Source organism: Dendropsophus ebraccatus, chromosome 6 (assembly GCF_027789765.1).
Source record: "Dendropsophus ebraccatus isolate aDenEbr1 chromosome 6, aDenEbr1.pat, whole genome shotgun sequence".
Taxonomy (NCBI): Eukaryota; Metazoa; Chordata; class Amphibia; order Anura; family Hylidae; genus Dendropsophus; species Dendropsophus ebraccatus.
Genome location: NC_091459.1, coordinates 152,112,603 through 152,133,451, shown reverse-complemented (window position 1 = coordinate 152,133,451; position 20,849 = coordinate 152,112,603). Strand labels below are relative to the sequence as shown.

At 46.3% G+C, this 20,849-nt stretch overlaps 1 protein-coding gene across 2 annotated transcripts in view; it reads left to right on the top strand.

Annotated features, from left to right (window-relative positions):
- The window catches only part of IFT172 (intraflagellar transport 172), a 157,550-nt gene that overhangs the window by 93,505 nt on the left and 43,196 nt on the right, over positions 1-20,849 (top strand). For both annotated transcript variants that reach the window (XM_069973309.1, XM_069973308.1), the window contains exons 23-26: positions 2,064-2,184; positions 2,448-2,592; positions 2,771-2,860; positions 2,937-3,034. In XM_069973309.1, the coding sequence (XP_069829410.1) occupies positions 2,064-2,184; positions 2,448-2,592; positions 2,771-2,860; positions 2,937-3,034 (454 nt within the window). The remainder of the gene's footprint in view (positions 1-2,063; positions 2,185-2,447; positions 2,593-2,770; positions 2,861-2,936; positions 3,035-20,849) is intronic.

Below are 20,849 nucleotides of genomic sequence, written 5' to 3'. Positions count from 1 at the left end.
ACTGTGCTCATTATATAGTGCCCCCCTGTACTGTGCTCATTATATTTGCCCCCCTGTACTGTGCTCATTATATAGTGCCCCCCCTGTACTGTGCTCATTATATAGTGCCCCCCTGTACTGTGCTCATTATATAGTGCCCCCCCCGTACTGTGCTCATTATATAGTGCCCCCCCCCCTGTACTGTGCTCATTATATAGTGCCCCCCTGTACTGTGCTCATTATATAGTGCCCCCCCCTGTACTGTGCTCATTATATAGTGCCCCCCCGTACTGTGCTCATTATATAGTGCCCCCCTGTACTGTGCTCATTATATATAGTGCCCCCCCTGTACTGTGCTCATTATATAGTGCCCCCCCCTGTACTGTGCTCATTATATAGTGCCCCCCCTGTACTGTGCTCATTATATAGTGCCCCCCCCTGTACTGTGCTCATTATATAGTGCCCCCCTGTACTGTGCTCATTATATAGTGCCCCCACTGTACTGTGCTCATTATTTGTGCCCCCCCTGTACTGTGCTCATTATATAGTGCCCCCCTCCTGTACTGTGCTCATTATATAGTGCCCCCCTGTACTGTGCTCATTATATAGTGCCCCCCTGTACTGTGCTCATTATATAGTGCCCCCCTCCTGTACTGTGCTCATTATATAGTGCCCCCCCTGTACTGTGCTCATTATATAGTGCCCCCCCTCTGTACTGTGCTCATTATATAGTGCCCCCCCTGTACTGTGCTCATTATATAGTGCCCCCCTGTACTGTGCTCATTATTTAGTGCCCCCCTGTACTGTGCTCATTATATAGTGCCCCCCCCTGTACTGTGCTCATTATATATAGTGCCCCCCCCTGTACTGTGCTCATTATATAGTGCCCCCCCCCCCCTGTACTGTGCTCATTATATAGTGCCCCCCCCTGTACTGTGCTCATTATATAGTGCCCCCCCCGTACTGTGCTCATTATATAGTGCCCCCCCTCTGTACTGTGCTCATTATATAGTGCCCCCCCCATACTGTGCTCATTATATAGTGCCCCCCCCTGTACTGTGCTCATTATATAGTGCCCCTCTGTACTGTGCTCATTATATAGTGCCCCCCTGTACTGTGCTCATTATATAGTGCCCCCCCTGTACTGTGCTCATTATATAGTGCCCCCCCTGTACTGTGCTCATTATATAGTGCCCCCCCCCTGTACTGTGCTCATTTTATAGTGCCCCCCTGTACTGTGCTCATTATATAGTGCCCCCCCCTGTACTGTGCTCATTATATAGTGCCCCCCCCCCTGTACTGTGCACATTATATAGTGCCCCCCCCTGTACTGTGCTCATTATATAGTGCCCCCCCTGTACTGTGCTCATTATATAGTGCCCCCCTGTACTGTGCTCATTATATAGTGCCCCCCTGTACTGTGCTCATTATATAGTGCCCTCCTGTACTGTGCTCATTATATAGTGCCCCCCCTGTACTGTGCTCATTATATAGTGCCCCCCCCGTACTGTGCTCATTATATAGTGCCCCCCCGTACTGTGCTCATTATATAGTGCCCCCCCTGTACTGTGCTCATTATATAGTGCCCCCCCCCTGTACTGTGCTCATTATATAGTGCCCCCCCCTGTACTGTGCTCATTATATAGTGCCCCCCCTGTACTGTGCTCATTATATAGTGCCCCCCTGTACTGTGCTCATTATATAGTGCCCCCCCCCCGTACTGTGCTCATTATATAGTGCCCCCCCCCTGTACTGTGCTCATTATATAGTGCCCCCCCCTGTACTGTGCTCATTATATAGTGCCCCCCCCCCCTGTACTGTGCTCATTATATAGTGCCCCCCCCTGTACTGTGCTCATTATATAGTGCCCCCCCCTGTACTGTGCTCATTATATAGTGCCCCCCCTGTACTGTGCTCATTATATAGTGCCCCCCCCTGTAACTGTGCTCATTATATAGTGCCCCCCTGTACTGTGCTCATTATATAGTGCTCCCCCCCATATCCTGTGTATACTCACCCATTACACCCCTCATACATCATACCCGGTGCTGGTTGTGTAATGTGACGTCTCTCTTCGGTGACAGCGGTGGAGCTTGCCCGGACGGCCGCTCCTGCGGAGGTGGTGAAGTTGGAGGAGTCCTGGGGGGATCATCTGGTGCAGCAAAAGCAGCTGGATGCCGCCATCAATCACTACATAGAGGCCGGGTGAGACCCCAAGAGCACTCATAGGATTTAGGGTTATAGTATTGGTGTTAAGGAATTATGGTATTTTGATTGGGGGAGGTTATAGTATTGTGCTCCCCTCTGCTGTCACCCCAGGGGAGGAAGAAGAGAAAGGGGGGGCATGATGGAAACCTTTATATATGTTACAGGAGGAAGAAGGGAAAGGGTGAACATGATCGACTTATAGTGTTAGCTTTGGTGTGTGGTATTGGGGTTCAGGGATGTATTTGTGACCTTCCCCTCAGGTGCTCAGTAAAGGCCATAGAAGCGGCTTTGGGGGCCCGGCAGTGGAAGAAAGCCGTCCACATCCTGGAGCTGCAGGAGCCGCGGGCGGCCAGTGACTATTACCTGAAGATCGCCCAGCATTACAGCTCTGTACAGGAGTACCAGGTCAGGACATGACTGGAGATACGGGGTATAGGGGGGAGACCCCTATAATAACAGCTAGACCCTGCTACTCTCACATAGCCCTCTATTGTATCACTGGAGATACGGTGTATATGGGGGGAGGACCCCGATAATAACAGCTGGGCCCTGCTCCTCTCACATCGCCCTCTGTTCTTTGCAGCTGGCGGAGCAGCTCTATATCAAGGCCGGGAGGAGTAAAGAGGCCATAGACATGTACACACAGGCCGGCCGCTGGGAGCAGGCCCACGCAGTGAGTATACGGGAGGGGGTGAGCTCTCCACATATACCCTTAAGATTATATGTGACGTCTTTTGCTTCCTCTGTAGCTGGCCATGAAATGCATGAACCCAGAAGACGTGTCCGTTCTTTATATCACCCAGGCCAAGGAGCAGGAGAAGCAGGGACACTACCGGGAGGCCGAGAGGTAAGAGGAGGGGGGTATATATATATATACACACACACATACTGTATGTGAGAGGGGGGGTATAGATAAAATTTGTCTTACCTGTCCGAAGGCAGCACAGATGGGATATTCTATCCCCCAGACTCCACCCTAGGACCGTCCACCTAGCAAAGCAATCAAGAAATTAGCTTAATTGATGGCCTATAAGAACCCACTCACAGCTCTCACATGTGTTTTAAATAGACGAGTCACCAAAAATAGATCATTGGGTGGGTATATGTGTGCTGCCTTCGGACTCGAGGAAAGGAAAATTACAGGTAAGAAAAATTGTATCTTTCCTCTTCGTCCTTAGGCAGCACAGATGGGATTTCTATAGCTAAAACCCAGGGGAGGGTAAATATTGAAGGATATCAGCCAATAAACTGAATTCCTAAAAACTACAATTTTGAGTACCAAGCCCCTCACACCCTGAAGCAGAATGTTATAGTTCAGGTATCCTAGAAGAATTACCCCCTCACAGCCTGGTGGAATAGAGGTTCTATTAGTTGAGATGGTAGAATCGCTGATCCTCCAGTAATCACTGAAAATTCGATGCTTCCTCTGGGTAAGAGGAGGAGCCGGTCTGGTAGTAACATTAGTTCTGGGTAAGAGGAGGAGCCGGTCTGGTAGTAACATTAGTTCTGGGTAAGAGGAGGAGCCGGTCTGGTAGTAACATTAGTTCTGGGTAAGAGAAGGAGCCGGTCTGGTAGTAACATTAGTTCTGGGTAAGAGAAGGAGCCGGTCTGGTAGTAACATTAGTTCTGGGTAAGAGGAGGAGCCGGTCTGGTAGTAACATTAGTTCTGGGTAAGAGGAGGAGCCGGTCTGGTAGTAACATTAGTTCTGGGTAAGAGAAGGAACCGGTCTGGTAATAACATTAGTTCTGGGTAAGAGAAGGAGCCGGTCTGGTAGTAACATTAGTTGTGGGTAAGAGGAGGAGCCGGTCTGGTAGTAACATTAGTTCTGGGTAAGAGGAGGAGCCGGTCTGGTAGTAACATTAGTTCTGGGTAAGAGAAGGGGCCGGTCTGGTAGTAACATTAGTTCTGGATAAGAGGAGGAGCCGGTCTGGTAGTAACATTAGTTGTGGGTAAGAGGAGGAGCCGGTCTGGTGGTAACATTAGTTGTGGGTAAGAGGAGGAGCCGGTCTGGTAGTAACATTAGTTCTGGGTAAGAGGAGGAGCCGGTCTGGTAGTAACATTAGTTCTGGGTAAGAGGAGGAGCCGGTCTGGTAGTAACATTAGTTCTGGGTAAGAGGAGGAGCCGGTCTGGTAGTAACATTAGTTCTGGGTAAGAAGAGGAGCCGGTCTGGTAGTAACATTAGTTCTGGGTAAGAGAAGGAGCCGGTCTGGTAGTAACATTAGTTCTGGGCCAGAGGAGAAGCCGGTCTGGCAGTAACATCAGTTCTGGGTAAGAGAAGGAGCCGGTCTGGTAGTAACATTAGTTGTGGGTAAGAGGAGGAGCCGGTCTGGTAGTAACATTAGTTGTGGGTAAGAGAAGGGGCCGGTCTGGTAATAACATTAGTTGTGGGTAAGAGAAGGAGCCGGTCTGGTAGTAACATTAGTTCTGGGTAAGAGAAGGAGCCGGTCTGGTAGTAACATTAGTTCTGGGTAAGAGAAGGGGCCGGTCTGGTAGTAACATTAGTTGTGGGTAAGAGAAGGGGCCGGTCTGGTAATAACATTAGTTCTGGGTAAGAGAAGGGGCCGGTCTGGTAGTAACATTAGTTCTGGGTAAGAGGAGGAGCCGGTCTGGTAGTAACATTAGTTCTGGGTAAGAGGAGGAGCCGGTCTGGTAATAACATTAGTTCTGGGTAAGAGGAGGAGCCGGTCTGGTAATAACATTAGTTCTGGGTAAGAGAAGGAGCCGGTCTGGTAGTAACATTAGTTGTGGGTAAGAGGAGGAGCCGGTCTGGTAGTAACATTAGTTCTGGGTAAGAGGAGGAGCCGGTCTGGTAATAACATTAGTTCTGGGTAAGAGGAGGAGCCGGTCTGGTAATAACATTAGTTCTGGGTAAGAGAAGGAGCCGGTCTGGTAGTAACATTAGTTCTGGGTAAGAGCCGGTCTGGTAGTAACATTAGTTCTGGGTAAGAGCCGGTCTGGTAGTAACATTAGTTGTGGGTAAGAGAAGGAGCCGGTCTGGTAGTAACATTAGTTCTGGGTAAGAGGAGGAGCCGCTCTGGTAGTAACATTAGTTCTGGGTAAGAGGAGGAGCCGGTCTGGTAATAACATTAGTTGTGGGTAAGAGGAGGAGCCGGTCTGGTAGTAACATTAGTTCTGGGTAAGAGCCGGTCTGGTAGTAACATTAGTTCTGGGTAAGAGGAGGAGCCGGTCTGGTAGTAACATTAGTTGTGGGTAAGAGGAGGAGCCGGTCTGGTAGTAACATTAGTTGTGGGTAAGAGGAGGAGCCGGTCTGGTAGTAACATTAGTTCTGGGTAGAGGAGGAGCCGGTCTGGTAGTAACATTAGTTCTGGGTAAGAGGAGGAGCCGGTCCTGGTAATAACATTAGGTTTCTGGGTAAGAGAAGCAGCCGGTCTGGTAGTAACATTAGTTCTGGGTAAGAGGAGGAGCCGCTCTGGTAGTACATTAGTTCTGGGTAAGAGGAGGAGCCGGTCCTGGGTAGTAACATTAGTTCTGGGTAAGAGGAGGAGCCGGTCTGGTAGTAACATTAGTTTCTGGGTAAGAGCCGGTCCTGGTAGTAACATTAGTTCTGGGTAGAGGAGGAGCCGGTATGGTAGTAACATTAGTTTCTGGGTAAGGGAGGAGCCGTATGGTAGTAACATTAGTTGTGGGTAGAGGAGGAGCCGGTCTGGTAGTAACATTAGGTTCTGGGTAAGAGAGCGCCGGTCTGGTAGTAAACATTAGTTCTGGGTAAGAGGAGGAGCCGGTCTGGTAGTAACATTAGTTCTGGGTAAGAGGAGGAGCCGGTCTGGTAGTAACATTAGTTCTGGGTAAGAGGAGGAGCCGGTCTGGTAGTAACATTAGTTCTGGGTAAGAGCCGGTCTGGTAGTAACATTAGTTCTGGGTAAGAGGAGGAGCCGGTCTGGTAGTAACATTAGTTCTGGGTAAGAGGAGGAGCCGGTCTGGTAGTAACATTAGTTCTGGGTAAGAGGAGGAGCCGGTCTGGTAGTAACATTAGTTCTGGGTAAGAGGAGGAGCCGGTCTGGTAGTAACATTAGTTCTGGGTAAGAGGAGGAGCCGTCTGGTAGTAACATTAGTTCTGGGTAAGAGGAGGAAGCCGGTCTGGTAGTAACATTAGTTCTGGGTAAGAGAAGGAGCCGGTCTGGTAGTAACATTAGTTCTGGGTAAGAGGAGGAGCCGGTCTGGTAGTAACATTAGTTCTGGGTAAGAGGAGGAGCCGGTCTGGTAGTAACATTAGTTCTGGGTAAGAGAAGGAGGCGGTCTGGTAGTAACATTAGTTCTGGGTAAGAGGAGGAGCCGGTCTGGTAGTAACATTAGTTCTGGGTAAGAGGAGGAGCCGGTCTGGTAATAACATTAGTTCTGGGTAAGAGGAGGAGCCGGTCTGGTAGTAACATTAGTTCTGGGTAAGAGGAGGAGCCGCTCTGGTAGTAACATTAGTTCTGGGTAAGAGGAGGAGCCGGTCTGGTAATAACATTAGTTCTGGGTAAGAGGAGGAGCCGGTCTGGTAGTAACATTAGTTCTGGGTAAGAGGAGGAGCCGCTCTGGTAGTAACATTAGTTCTGGGTAAGAGGAGGAGCCGGTCTGGTAGTAACATTAGTTCTGGGTAAGAGGAGAAGCCGGTCTGGTAGTAACATTAGTTCTGGGTAAGAGGAGGAGCCGGTCTGGTAGTAACATTAGTTCTGGGTAAGAGGAGAAGCCGGTATGGTAGTAACATTAGTTCTGGGTAAGAGGAGGAGCCGGTCTGGTAGTAACATTAGTTCTGGGCCAGAGAAGGAGCCGGTCTGGTAGTAACATTAGTTCTGGGTAAGAGAAGGAGCCGGTCTGGTAGTAACATTAGTTCTGGGTAAGAGGAGGAGCCGGTCTGGTAGTAACATTAGTTCTGGGTAAGAGGAGGAGCCGGTCTGGTAGTAACATTAGTTCTGGGTAAGAGGAGGAGCCGGTCTGGTAGTAACATTAGTTTCTGGGTAAGAGGAGGAGCCGGTCTGGTAGTAACATTAGTTCTGGGTAAGAGGAGGAGCCGGTCTGGTAGTAACATTAGTTCTGGGTAAGAGGAGGAGCCGGTCTGGTAGTAACATTAGTTCTGGGTAAGAGGAGGAGCCGGTCTGGTAGTAACATTAGTTGTGGGTAAGAGGAGGAGCCGGTCTGGTAGTAACATTAGTTGTGGACACAGTTACAGATCGTCCTTTTGACTTCATTGGATTGAAGTTTATATATAATCTGCCAGGAATAGGAGACAAGAATATTCTTCTCTTCTGCACTGAATACAATGAAGGACGGACTATTAGGTCATCACCATCCGGCAACTGGTGTCCATTGTTTGAAGGAAGTCTACAGCTTCTTCCAGTCTTCTGGTCGATCTAAACCTTCAGGGAAGCCTCAGGGAACCTTCTTACAGGAGGAAGATGCCAGGAGAAGATCTGGTTTTATATTTCTGATCACTATAATGGATCTGGTAGTCATTGGCAGAATAGTGAACGTCATCCATCGTACAGTGACGGAGACTTGTACATGAGATGTGCTGTAATCCTAATGGAAGCCTTGGTGCAGAATGGAGTGACTATGATGTTACATTCTCCAGAGACTCCCACCGGCACCATCTGTAGCCGTAGCTGGTATCCACTCTGAACACTCACGGACCTTCTTAAGTCATTATCTACTAGCTTCCAAGCTGGCAACAGAATCCTGCTGAATAATGATCCTACTGTGTATTATGGTAGATCTTGTTATGGAGAAGGGATCCCAAGATATGGAGAAGGGCTCCCGGATCACCGGCTCCTGTCACAGCTCACAGAGGTTGGATCACCATGTACTGTCACAGCTCACAGAGGTTGGATCACCGGCTCCTGTCACAGCTCACAGAGGATGGATCACCGGCTCCTGTCACAGCTCACAGAGGATGGATCACCGACTCCTGTCACAGCTCACAGAGGATGGATCACCGGCTCCTGTCACAGCTCCCAGAGGTTGGATCACCGGCTCCGGTCACAGCTCACAGAGGTTGGATCACCGGGTACTGTCACAGCTCACAGAGGATGGATCCCTGGGTCCTTTCACAGCTCACAGAGGATGGATCACCGGCTCCTGTCACAGCTCACAGAGGATGGATCACCATGTACTGTCACAGCTCACAGAGGTTGGATCACCGGCTCCTGTCACAGCTCACAGAGGTTGGATCACCAGGTACTGTCACAGCTCACAGAGGATGGATCACCAGGTACTGTCACAGCTCACAGAGGTTGGATCACCGGCTCCTGTCACAGCTCACAGAGGTTGGATCACCAGGTACTGTCACAGCTCACAGAGGTTGGATCACCGGCTCCTGTCACAGCTCACAGAGGATGGATCACCAGGTACTGTCACAGCTCACAGAGGTTGGATCACCGGCTCCTGTTACAGCTCACAGAGGTTGGATCACCGGCTCCAGTCACAGCTCACAGAGGTTGGATCACCAGGTACTGTCACAGCTCACAGAGGTTGGATCACCAGGTACTGTCACAGCTCACAGAGGATGGATCACCCGGTACTGTCACAGCTCACAGAGGATGGATCACCGGGTACTGTCACAGCTCACAGAGGTTGGATCACCAGGTACTGTCACAGCTCACAGAGGTTGGATCACCGGCTCCTGTCACAGCTCACAGAGGATGGATCACCAGCTCCAGTCACAGCTGTTTCTCAGGTACAGATGTTTCAACCTAACATGACACAGCAAAAAGCAACCAACATCTCAAAGATCACATTTCATGGGAACCATAAGGACAATCCCCTGCATTATAGGCAGAGTCCCCTGCATTATAGGCAGAGTCCCCTGCATTATAGGCAGAGTCCCCTGCATTATAGGCAGAGTCCCCTGCATTATAGGCAGAGTCCCCTGCATTATAGGCAGAGTCCCCTGCATTATAGGCAGAGTCCAAGCATTGGCCAGTTCCCCATCTTGAGGACAGACATCAGGGTACAGTAATAGACGTCTTCCTTTGTGGAGATCTTCTTATTCAGTCGTACAGAAGGCCTGCTCCACTATTAGAGCTCAGCCTCTCTATAACCAGAAGGGATCTGATACCAGGATGGGAGGATTTCCTGTTGGAGATCTGAGGTACCTGTATCTGTGGCAGAAGACGAGATGGTGAACGTCCTTATGGTAGAGAGGATAGATTCTCATTTCCAATTCTTGCGGAGTGGCCTGCCATCTTTCTTGTAGTAAATGAGAACGTTTGAGGCCAAATCCATGAAGCTTCCCTGTTGAATCAGCCTGAAAATGGCCGATCATCAATACAGGATCACACCAAGGACCTGGAGAGCTGCCATCACCATAATGGCCACTACATAAGGGTATACATCACACCAAGGACCTGGAGGGCTACCATCATAACAGCCAATTGATAAGGGTATACATCACCACACCAAGGACCTGGAGGACTACCATCAGCATAATGGCCACTACATAACATAACCTACATAAGGACCTGGAGGGCTGCCATCACAGCTTCATAATGGTATACAGGAGCGGAGACCAAGCAAGGACGAGATCAGACCTGCAGCAGACAAACACTGCTTAGACAGTGAAGAATAAGCCATGTGTGCTCCCTGAGGTGTGGATGTAGGGATTGTACAGCAATGTATGAATGGCATCATAAAAGCATAGAGACTTCTACAGAAGAACAGAGGAGACGTATATTATGGAACGCATCTAGAATTTTCTCCCTATGTTTAGGCTGAGACATACAGGAGAAGGCTCCCCGACCTCCCAGCGCAGGGGAAGGCTCCCCGACCTCCCAGCGCAGGGGAAGGCTCCCCGACCTCCCAGCGCAGGGGAAGGCTCCCCGTCCTCCCAGCGCAGGGAAAGGCTCCCCGACCTCCCAGCGCAGGAGAAGGCTCCCCGACCTCCCAGCGCAGGGGAAGGCTCCCCAACCTCCCAGCGCAGGAGAAGGCTCCCCGACCTCCCAGCGCAGGAGAAGGCTCCCCGACCTCCCAGCGCAGGGGAAGGCTCCCCGACCTCCCAGCGCAGGGGAAGGCTCCCCGACCTCCCAGCGCAGGGGAAGGCTCCCCGACCTCCCAGCGCAGGGGAAGGCTCCCCGTCCTTCCAGCGCAGGAGGAGGCTCCCCGACCTCCCAGCGCAGGAGGAGGCTCCCCGACCTCCCAGCGCAGGGGAAGGCTCCCCAACCTCCCAGCGCAGGGGAAGGCTCCCCAACCTCCCAGCGCAGGGGAAGGCTCCCCAACCTCCCAGCGCAGGGCAGGCTATTACGGTTCAGATTGGGGAGATTAAGTTAGATCTATCAATCATCCGTGCTGATATGAATGTGGTGAGGGAGCGGGTCACTGTAACTGAACAGAAAATCGAAGTGTTAGAGACTAAGGGTCCTATTCCAAGGGCCGAGGAGGGCCCGATCAACGATGTAAACGAGCGGCCATCTGCTAGATCGCCGCTCGTTTACTGGGCCTATTCCACGGCCTGATGATCGTTGAGCGAGGGCTGCAGGGACATCGTTACTGATGTCCTTGCAGCAGCAGTAATACATTACCTGCAGGTCTTCTCTGCGCGGTCTTCATCCCAGGGTCCCGCGCGCTCTATCTTCTGAATGGCCGGTCAGCTCCGTCAGCCCGCGCGCTCTATCTTCTGAATGGCCGGTCAGCTCCGTCAGCTGACCGGCCATTCTGAAGATAGAGAGCGCGGGACCCTGGGATGAAGACATCGCGGAGAAGAAGCCTGGCCAGGTAATGTATTACTGCTGCTGCTGTCAAATCGTTGGTCGCCCGCCGCGCACCGCTATTCAACCGTAGCAATGCGCGGTCGGGGAACGATGATTTTAGGTCTGGCTCTAAATGAACGATCAGCCGATGACAGGATCATCGGCTGATAGTTCTCTCTATTTCACCGAACGATAATCGGCCGAATCGGGCCGATCTGGCCGATTATCGTTACTGTGGAATAGGGCCCTAAGTTGGAGCAGATGTCTGGTGAGATGGATGAGATTAAGCGGGATAATTCGGGGCTTCAAGACAAGGTTACAGATCTGGAGGATCGAAGTAGGAGAGCTAACTTGAGAATTATAGGAGTTCCGGAGGGCACAGAGAATAAAGAGTCTACCAGATTTGTGCAGGAATGGCTATTGGAAGGGGTGGGCCAAGGAGTAGTGTCTGATCATTTTTGTGTAGAGAGGGCTCACAGGCGGACTACCAGACGTAAGATCTTAGGAGACAACCCCAGACCTATCTTAGCAAAGATACACTGTGTCAAGGACAAAGACTTGATTTTGCGTAAATTGAGAGATTTACCTCCTCGCGAGATTAATAGTTCTAAGATATTTTTGTACTCTGACTATTCAGCCACAGCGCAGAAGAAGAGAAAAAAGGTTTATAGAGGTCAAGCGCAGGCTCAGGCAACATAATCTAAAGTATGCAGTATTGTATCCGGCAAGGCTTCGTGTGATTTATCAGCAGCAGACATTTTTTTGATGGTGTAGCAGACGCAGTTGGGTGGCTGGAAACACACGGTTTATAAATAAGTAGATAAAGTTTTTTCCCCTTTTTCTTTTTTTCCCCCTTGGGTGAGATCTGCAACCGCGTGTCGATATGGGTCGACACAGTCAAGCACAAGTCTAGGGTGTCCGAGCGGGCTCGCTTGGAGACCAAGTGGGGCGGGGATGGGTGGGAAGGGGTTGGGTGGTGGGTGGGGTTTTTTAGCTGGCAGAGAGGGGACGGTGGGGGGGTGTGTTTTGTTTTTTTTTGTTTTTTTCTGTCCTCCTTTCTCCTGTCTTCCCTTTTTCCCTTCTCTTCCTGATTGGTAATTATGGTGAGGGTCGTATTTTGGAATGCTAGAGGGATTAATGACAAGCTGAAAAGGTATGCTGTCATGAGGGAGTTGTTGAGACACCTTCCGGCCATCGTGTGCATATTAGAGACACACTTTGTGGAAGATAGAACCCAGGTACTGGATCGGCGGTGGGTGTCTCAGCAATATCATGCGGTATATTCAGCCTACTCCAGGGGAGTTAGTGTTTTAATACATAGAGCCATTGACTGGAACCCTATACAGGTAGAAGCCGACAGCAATGGAAGAGATGTATTTTTGGCGGGACAGCTGGAGGGGGTTATGAGTGTCTTAGCTTTTGTATACATTCCTCCACCCTTTGCATTGGATGTCTGTCTTAAGTTTTATAGTTTCTCTTTACAATATAAGGATTGTCCTTTTTTATAATGGGGGACTTTGTGTCCCTGATGAATTGGTGGACAGGAAAAGTTGCCACTTCAAGACCAACACCTACACCTTGGAGAGTTGGTATATACATGTTATAGTGCCTCGCATGGTGTTTTCTCGAGACTGGACCTGGTTCTGGTGAACGACATTGCTATGTCAAAAATTAAAAGGATTACGTATCAGCCTGGTAGTCTCTCTGACCATGTGATGGTCTGTGTGGATGTGGAGTTGGCTGGTAAAGGGGGCCGCCCAGTGACACGATTTAGGTGTAATCCACATTGGTTTAAGCTGATCGATGTCCAACAGTTGGACATAGTAGTCGGTGGGTCGACTGGTAGTGACATCGTGTGGGATACAGCTAAAGCTTTTCTAAGAGGCATACTAATAAGTGAGGTCAGCAAGGTTAGAAAAAAAATTAAGAAACAGGAAGGATCATTAAGGGAAAACGTGGTGACCTCAGAGAAAGAACATACCGCGATTAACAACTTAGAGACTAAAGGTAAATGGACTAGAGCGATTGCTGAACTTAAGGAGTTTCTGCATGAGAAGGCTTTAAATCAAGAGAGGTTTAGAGGGGCATACCAATACTCACAGGGGGGGAAACCAGGCAAGTACTTAGCTAATCTGGTGAAAGGTAAAGAGCCTAAACGTATTGTCACAGAAGTAAGGCGGGAGGATGGAATCATGGTTAGAAGTGGTGACGAGATCGCTGGGGTTTTCCATAGGTTCTTTAAAGAGCTATATAGTACTAGATGGCAAGGGGGGGACAGGAATTGGTGCCTATTTCTCTGACCTTAAGCTGCCCAAACTCTTAGACAATCAGAGACAGTGGTTAGACTGCCCCATAGAGATCGAGGAGATTTTGTCAACTCTTAAAACTATGTCCTCGGGGAAGACACGGTCCCGATGGATTGCCAGCAGAGTTTTTTAGATGGGGAGACCAGCAGTTGATAAGGGAGTATTGTGAGATTCTAAAAGACTCATATATGAGAGGGCGTTTGCCCGAGTCTATGGACGAGGCAGAGATTGTTTTACTCCCAAAAGCAGACAAAGACCTTAGTGTTCCGGAATCCTTTAGACCTATCTCCCTGATCAATTCAGATATGAAGGTTTTATGTAAGATACTGGCTGATTCATGATTTGGTGGGTAGAGAGCAATGTGGGTTCGTACCGGGTAGGACTACATACGACAATATAAGGCGTGTGCACGCTAATATTCAGATAGGGAGGAGGGGGGAGGCCACTCCATACTGTCGCTGGACGCGGCGAAGGCATTTGACAGTGTGGAGTGGCCTTTCCTCTGGAGAACCCTGGAGGAGTTTGGTATTGGGGATGTTTTTTTGAACTGGTTAAAAATTATTTATTATAAGCCTCGAGCTTGTATTTCACTTAATGGTCAAAGGTCAGAGAGTTTCCCCTTGCAGAGAGGGACCAGGCAGGGTTGTCCTCTCTCCCCCCTGCTCTTTGCCCTTGGCGAGGAGTATCAAGAAAAATGAAGATCTGGAGGGTTTTGGTGCCGGGGGAGGGAGGACAAGCCGGCATTATATGCTGATGACTTATTGATGTTCCTAGGTAACACTGAAGTTGGTCTTGAAGTGGCAATGGCAGAGGTAGAGAGGTTTGGTGGACTGTCCGGTATAAGAACTAACTGGGGCAAGTCAGTGCTGTTATTGTTGGATCCCAGGATTAAGCCGATAGCTCAAGGGGAACTTAAGATAATAGGCCCAGAAGGATCTTTTAAGTATTTGTGTATATGGATTTCGGCGAACCTGAGTAGTTATGAAGATCTGAATATAGCTCCTAGGCTTACTAGGATGAGACATCAAGCAGGTGTATGGAATGGATTGCTGACAAGGTCGGATTAATAAAAATGATATGGCTACCCCAGCTAAATTATGTTCTGGGGGTTTCCACCGTATGGTTACGTAGGAAATGGTTCCGGAGGATGGAGGGATTATTTAATGAGCTGTTCTAGAACAGGAAGAAGGTACGATTGAAGTTGAAGGTGCTGACACTCCCAGAAGAATGAGGGGGACTGGGGTTGACTGACCTCTCTAAATATTATCTGGCTGGTATCCTTGCTTGGGTGGTGAAGTGGAAGGAGGATGATTTTTTGTCGGGATGGGTTAACCCCTTAGCGACCCATGACGTATCTGATACGTCATGGTGCCGCTCGGGGTGTTCAAAGCGGGGTCCCGCCGGGACCCCGCTCTGAACGGCGCTGATCCCGGCTGACATGTGCAGCCGGGCAGTGCCTCTATTAGCCGGCGCGGGTCCCGTTGCCGCGCCGGCTAATTAAGCCTCTAAGTGCAGCTGTCAAACCTGACAGCTGCATTTAGAGGCACTGCGCCGCACGTCCCTGGTGTCTAGTGGGACAGATCCGTTCTTCTGCCCGTGGCGGGCCTCAGCGTCGGAATGACGCTGATCCCGGCTCGGCAATAGATTGCTGTGGCCTGCAAAATTCCAAAGTGCAAAATTGCGCATAATAAAAAACGATCAAAAAGTCGTATATGCGCAATCAAGGTACCGATAGAAAGAACACATCATGGCGCAAAAACTGACACCTGACACAGCCCCATAGACCAAAGGATAAAAGCGCTATAAGCCGGGAATGGAGCGATTTTAAGGAACGTATATTTGTTAACAACGGTTTGAATGTTTTACAGGCCATCAGATACAATATAAGTTATACATGTTATATATCATAGTAATCGTAACGACTTGAGGAACATGCATAACAAGTCAGTTTTACCATAGGACGGACGGCGTAAATGCAAAACTCCCCGAAATCAAAACAAATTCGTTTTTTTTTTCAATTTGACAGCGCAAATGATTTTTTTCCGGTTTCGCAGCATATGTTATGGAAAAATAATGCCGGTCATTGCAAAGTACAATTGGTTTCGCAAAAAATAAGCGCTCATATACGTCTCTAGGTGAAAAAATGCAAGCGCTATGGACTTTTAAACTTAAAATGGAATAAGCAAAAGCGCAAAAACGAAAATAGGCTTTGACCTTAAGGGGTTAAGGACCAGAAGGGGCTGTAAGTAACATCTTTGAGCTATTGGAGGCGAAATTGCTGGCTAAATATCCTAGTAATACTATTTTTAGAATGCTAATAAAAGCCTGGGCCGCTGTAAGGAAAAGCGAGGGAATAGAGGGTGCTCTGAGGTTCACTCCAATGTGGGGTAGAAAAGATCGTGGACCCGGCGTATTGGCTGAGAAGAGGGTTAGTGCATGTGGTCAGTTTTTCTTAAATCTTACAGGGATCTTGGTATGGCCACAAGCTTACCTATATGTCAGCTGAGATATCTCCAACTAAAGAGTGCAGTGGGGGCATCTAAGGGGACAGTAGGGTGGGGGATAATGGAGTCAGGATGTGTGGATAGAATAGTGGGTGTGGATAGTAAAACAACCGGGAAAATGGCTAAAATATTAGGAAATACACAAGTAAATAGGTTTTGTATCCCGTCACAGACAAAATGGGAAAAAGTTATTGGGATGAAAGATGAAGAATTTTAGGAAATAGTGTATCGGAACACAAGTATGTATAACACAGATAAGTATAAAATCACACAATTTTTTGTAATCACCGACTTTACTATGTGGCTGACGATATTAGAAAATGGCGCAAGGTGCCATTGTTGGGGTGTAGTAGGTGTGGGCGAGAGGGAGTGGATTTGGACCATTACTGGTGGTCATGCACTATTATTGGCGAATTTTGGAAAGATGTGTTTAGGGTTATGATATTAGTATTTGAGGATGAATATGAATGTGCACTGTTGGGGGTGTTTGATGAGCGACATATGACCAGAGTTAGGAGGGCAGTGGTTTAGAAGTTCTTCTTTGCTGCCCGTCTCGTCCTTATGCGGCGCTGGGTTTCGATATGCCCTCCCAAAGTGCTAGAATGGAAGGAAGTTAGCGGGAAGATACTGTGGAACGAACTCTGGCACGCTAAACATAAGGAAATCTGGTGAAGGGAAACTGAAAGGGCTGGTAACTGAGTGGGAGGAGTAGTGGAGGTGGGAGGAAGGGGCGAAGGAACTTATAAAGTCACGTGTTTAGGTTATTTCCTTTTGTGTTTTGTTTTTTGTTAGGTTGTCTCCTTTATTTATCCTTCCCGGGTCCTCTATCTGTCAGCTAGGGTGGGGGGTGGGGGGTGGGACGGAGAATATACAGACCGAGAGGATATTACAGAGTTGTACTGGCTTAACTGTGTAATTGTGAGCTGTGGAGTATCCCCGCGGGCCGGGAGTAGTAAATGGTCGTTTACGGAGATAATGTCAGGGGGGGCGGTGCGGGGGGGTTCGCCCGTGCCCATCCCGGGCCGGGGGTCCCTCCTGGGCTGGGCCGGGTTGGCTATATGATTAATAGATGTTTGTTTGTGGTTATATGTATATTTGCTTTAGTGTCTTGGTTGGCTTGTTGAGTTATAGTTATTTATTTAATGGTGTGTTTTATTCATTTACTGATGTTTTGGTGTGGGTTTTTTTTTTTTTAATTCTTCTTCCCTCCCCCTTTGACTCTGAGTGTTATGGACCGGCCGTATCCCCTGCAGGTGTGGCTGATGGTATAGTGATCGGCCCGGCTATACAGTCTGACCAGAATAAATGGTTGGCTGGTTGGCTTCCCCCTTGGTGGGGGGGTGGCAGGCGAGGGCGGGGGGCAGAGATGATATGAAAAGTGAGTAGGAAGTGTATGAGCAGGGTGGATGCGGCGGTTGGATCTACTTTTTTCTTCCTTTCCTTTTTTTTTTTTTTTTTGGGTGCGTTTGTAGTTTGTTATATGTGGCTTAAAGTGTGGTCTGCCTGGTCTGGCCTGGGGGGTGGGATGTCAGCGGGGGGACCTTTCCGTACCGGTAGGATAGGCTAATATTGTGATAGGGGTGGGTTTTTGGAGGGTTAGATAGGTACCCCAAGGTTTTGGATTGATCTTGGTTGGGCCGCGGGGCGGCTCCACAGTACAATGAGTTGATGTAAGAGATCGGTGACTTATTTGGGAGGTATTCTCTGGGGTGGGACGGGATTGGGGTTAATAATATTTGTGAAGTGTCTTGTCTGTTTTGTAAGATAAATAAAAAAATGTATAAATTAAAAAACAAACAAACATACACTGATGTAAGGAGGGATATCATACATACATATACACTGATGTAAGGAGAGATATCATACATACATATACACTGATGTAAGGAGAGATATCATACATACATATACACTGATATAAGGAGAGATATCATACATACATATACACTGATGTAAGGAGAGATATCATACATACATATACACTGACATAAGGAGGGATATCATACATACATATACACTGACATAAGGAGGGATATCATACATACATATACACTAATATAAGGAGGGATATCATACATACATATACACTGACATAAGGAGGGATATCATACATACATATACACTGATATAAGGAGAGATATCATACATACATATACACTGATGTAAGGAGAGATATCATACATACATATACACTGACGTAAGGAGGGATATCATACATACATATACACTGACATAAGGAGGGATATCATACATACATATACACTGATATAAGGAGGGATCTCATACATACATATACACTGATATAAGGATCTCATACATACATATACACTGATATAAGGAGAGATATCATACAAACATATACACTGACATAAGGATCTCATACATACATATACACTGATATAAGGAGGGATCTCATACATACATATACACTGATATAAGGAGGGATCTCATACATACATATACACTGATATAAGGAGGGATCTCATACATACATATACACTGTTATAAGGATCTCATACATACATATACACTGATATAAGGAGAGATATCATACAAACATATACACTGACATAAGGATCTCATACATACATATACACTGATATAAGGAGGGATCTCATACATACATATACACTGATATAAGGAGGGATCTCATACATACATATACACTGATATAAGGAGGGATCTCATACATACATATACACTGTTATAAGGAGGGATCTCATACATACATATACACTGATATAAGGAGGGATCTCATACATACATATACACTGCTATAAGGAGAGATATACATACATATACACTGCTGTAAGGAGGGATCTCATACATACATATACACTGATATAAGGATCTCATACATACATATACACTGATATAAGGATCTCATACATACATATACACTGATATAAGGATCTCATACATACATATACACTGATATAAGGATCTCATACATACATATACACTGATATAAGGATCTCATACATACATATACACTGATATAAGGATCTCATACATACATATACACTGATATAAGGATCTCATACATACATATACACTGATATAAGGATCTCATACATACATATACACTGATATAAGGATCTCATACATACATATACACTGATATAAGGATCTCATACATACATATACACTGATATAAGGATCTCATACATACATATACACTGATATAAGGAGGGATCTCATACATACATATACACTGACATAAGGAGGGATATCATACATACATATACACTGATATAAGGAGGGATATCATACATACATATACACTGATATAAGTAAGGATCTCATACATACATATACACTGATATAAGGAGGGATCTCATACATACATATACACTGATATAAGGAGGGATCTCATACATACATATACACTGATATAAGGAGGGATCTCATACATACATATACACTGATATAAGGAGGGATCTCATACATACATATACACTGATATAAGGAGGGATCTCATACATACATATACACTGATATAAGGATCTCATACATACATATACGCTGATATAAGGATCTCATACATACATATACACTGATATAAGGATCTCATACATACATATACACTGATATAAGGATCTCATACATACATATACACTGATATAAGGAGGGATCTCATACATACATATACACTGACATAAGGAGGGATATCATACATACATATACACTGATATAAGGAGGGATATCATACATACATATACACTGATATAAGTAAGGATCTCATACATACATATACACTGATATAAGGAGGGATCTCATAGATACATATACACTGATATAAGGAGGGATCTCATACATACATATACACTGATATAAGGAGGGATCTCATACATACCATATCCACTGATATAAGGAGGGATTCATCATACATACAATATACACTGATATAAGGGAGGTGATTCTCATACATACATATACACTGATATAAGGAGGGATCTCATACATACCTATACACTGATATAAGGATCTCATACATACATATACACTGATATAAGGATCCTCATATATACATATACACTGATATAAGGAGGGATCTCATCTACATACATATACACTGATATAAGGAGGATCTCATACATACATATTACACTGGATATAAGGAGGGATCTCATACATACATATACACTGATATAAGGAGGGATCTCATACATACATATACACTGATATAAGGAAGGGGATCTACATACATACATATACACTGATATAAGGAGGGATCTCATACATACATATACACTGATATAAGGAGGGATCTCATACATACATATAACACTGATATAAGGAGGGATGCTACATAACATACATAATACACTGATATAAGGAGGGATCTTCATACATACATATACACTGATATAAGGAGGGATCTCATACATACATATACACTGATATAAGGAGGGATCTCATACATACATATACACTGATATAAGGAGGGATCTCATACATACATATACACTGATATAAGGAGGGATCTCATACATACATATACACTGATATAAGGAGGGATCTCATACATACATATACACTGATATAAGGATCTCATACATACATATACACTGATATAAGGATCTCATACATACATATACACTGATATAAGGATCTCATACATACATATACACTGATATAAGGAGGGATCTCATACATACATATACACTGACATAAGGAGGGATATCATACATACATATACACTGATATAAGGAGGGATATCATACATACATATACACTGATATAAGTAAGGATCTCATACATACATATACACTGATATAAGGAGGGATCTCATACATACATATACACTGATATAAGGAGGGATCTCATACATACCTATACACTGGATATAAGGAGGATCTCATACATACATATACACTGATATAAGGAGGGATCTCATACATACATATACACTGATATAAGGAGGGATCTCATACATACATATACACTGATATAAGGAGGGATCTCATACATACATATACACTGATATAAGGAGGGATCTCATACATACATACATATACACTGATATAAGGAGGGATCTCATACATACATATACACTGATATAAGGATCTCATACATACATATACACTGATATAAGGATCTCATACATACATATACACTGATATAAGGAGGGATCTCATACATACATATACACTGATATAAGGA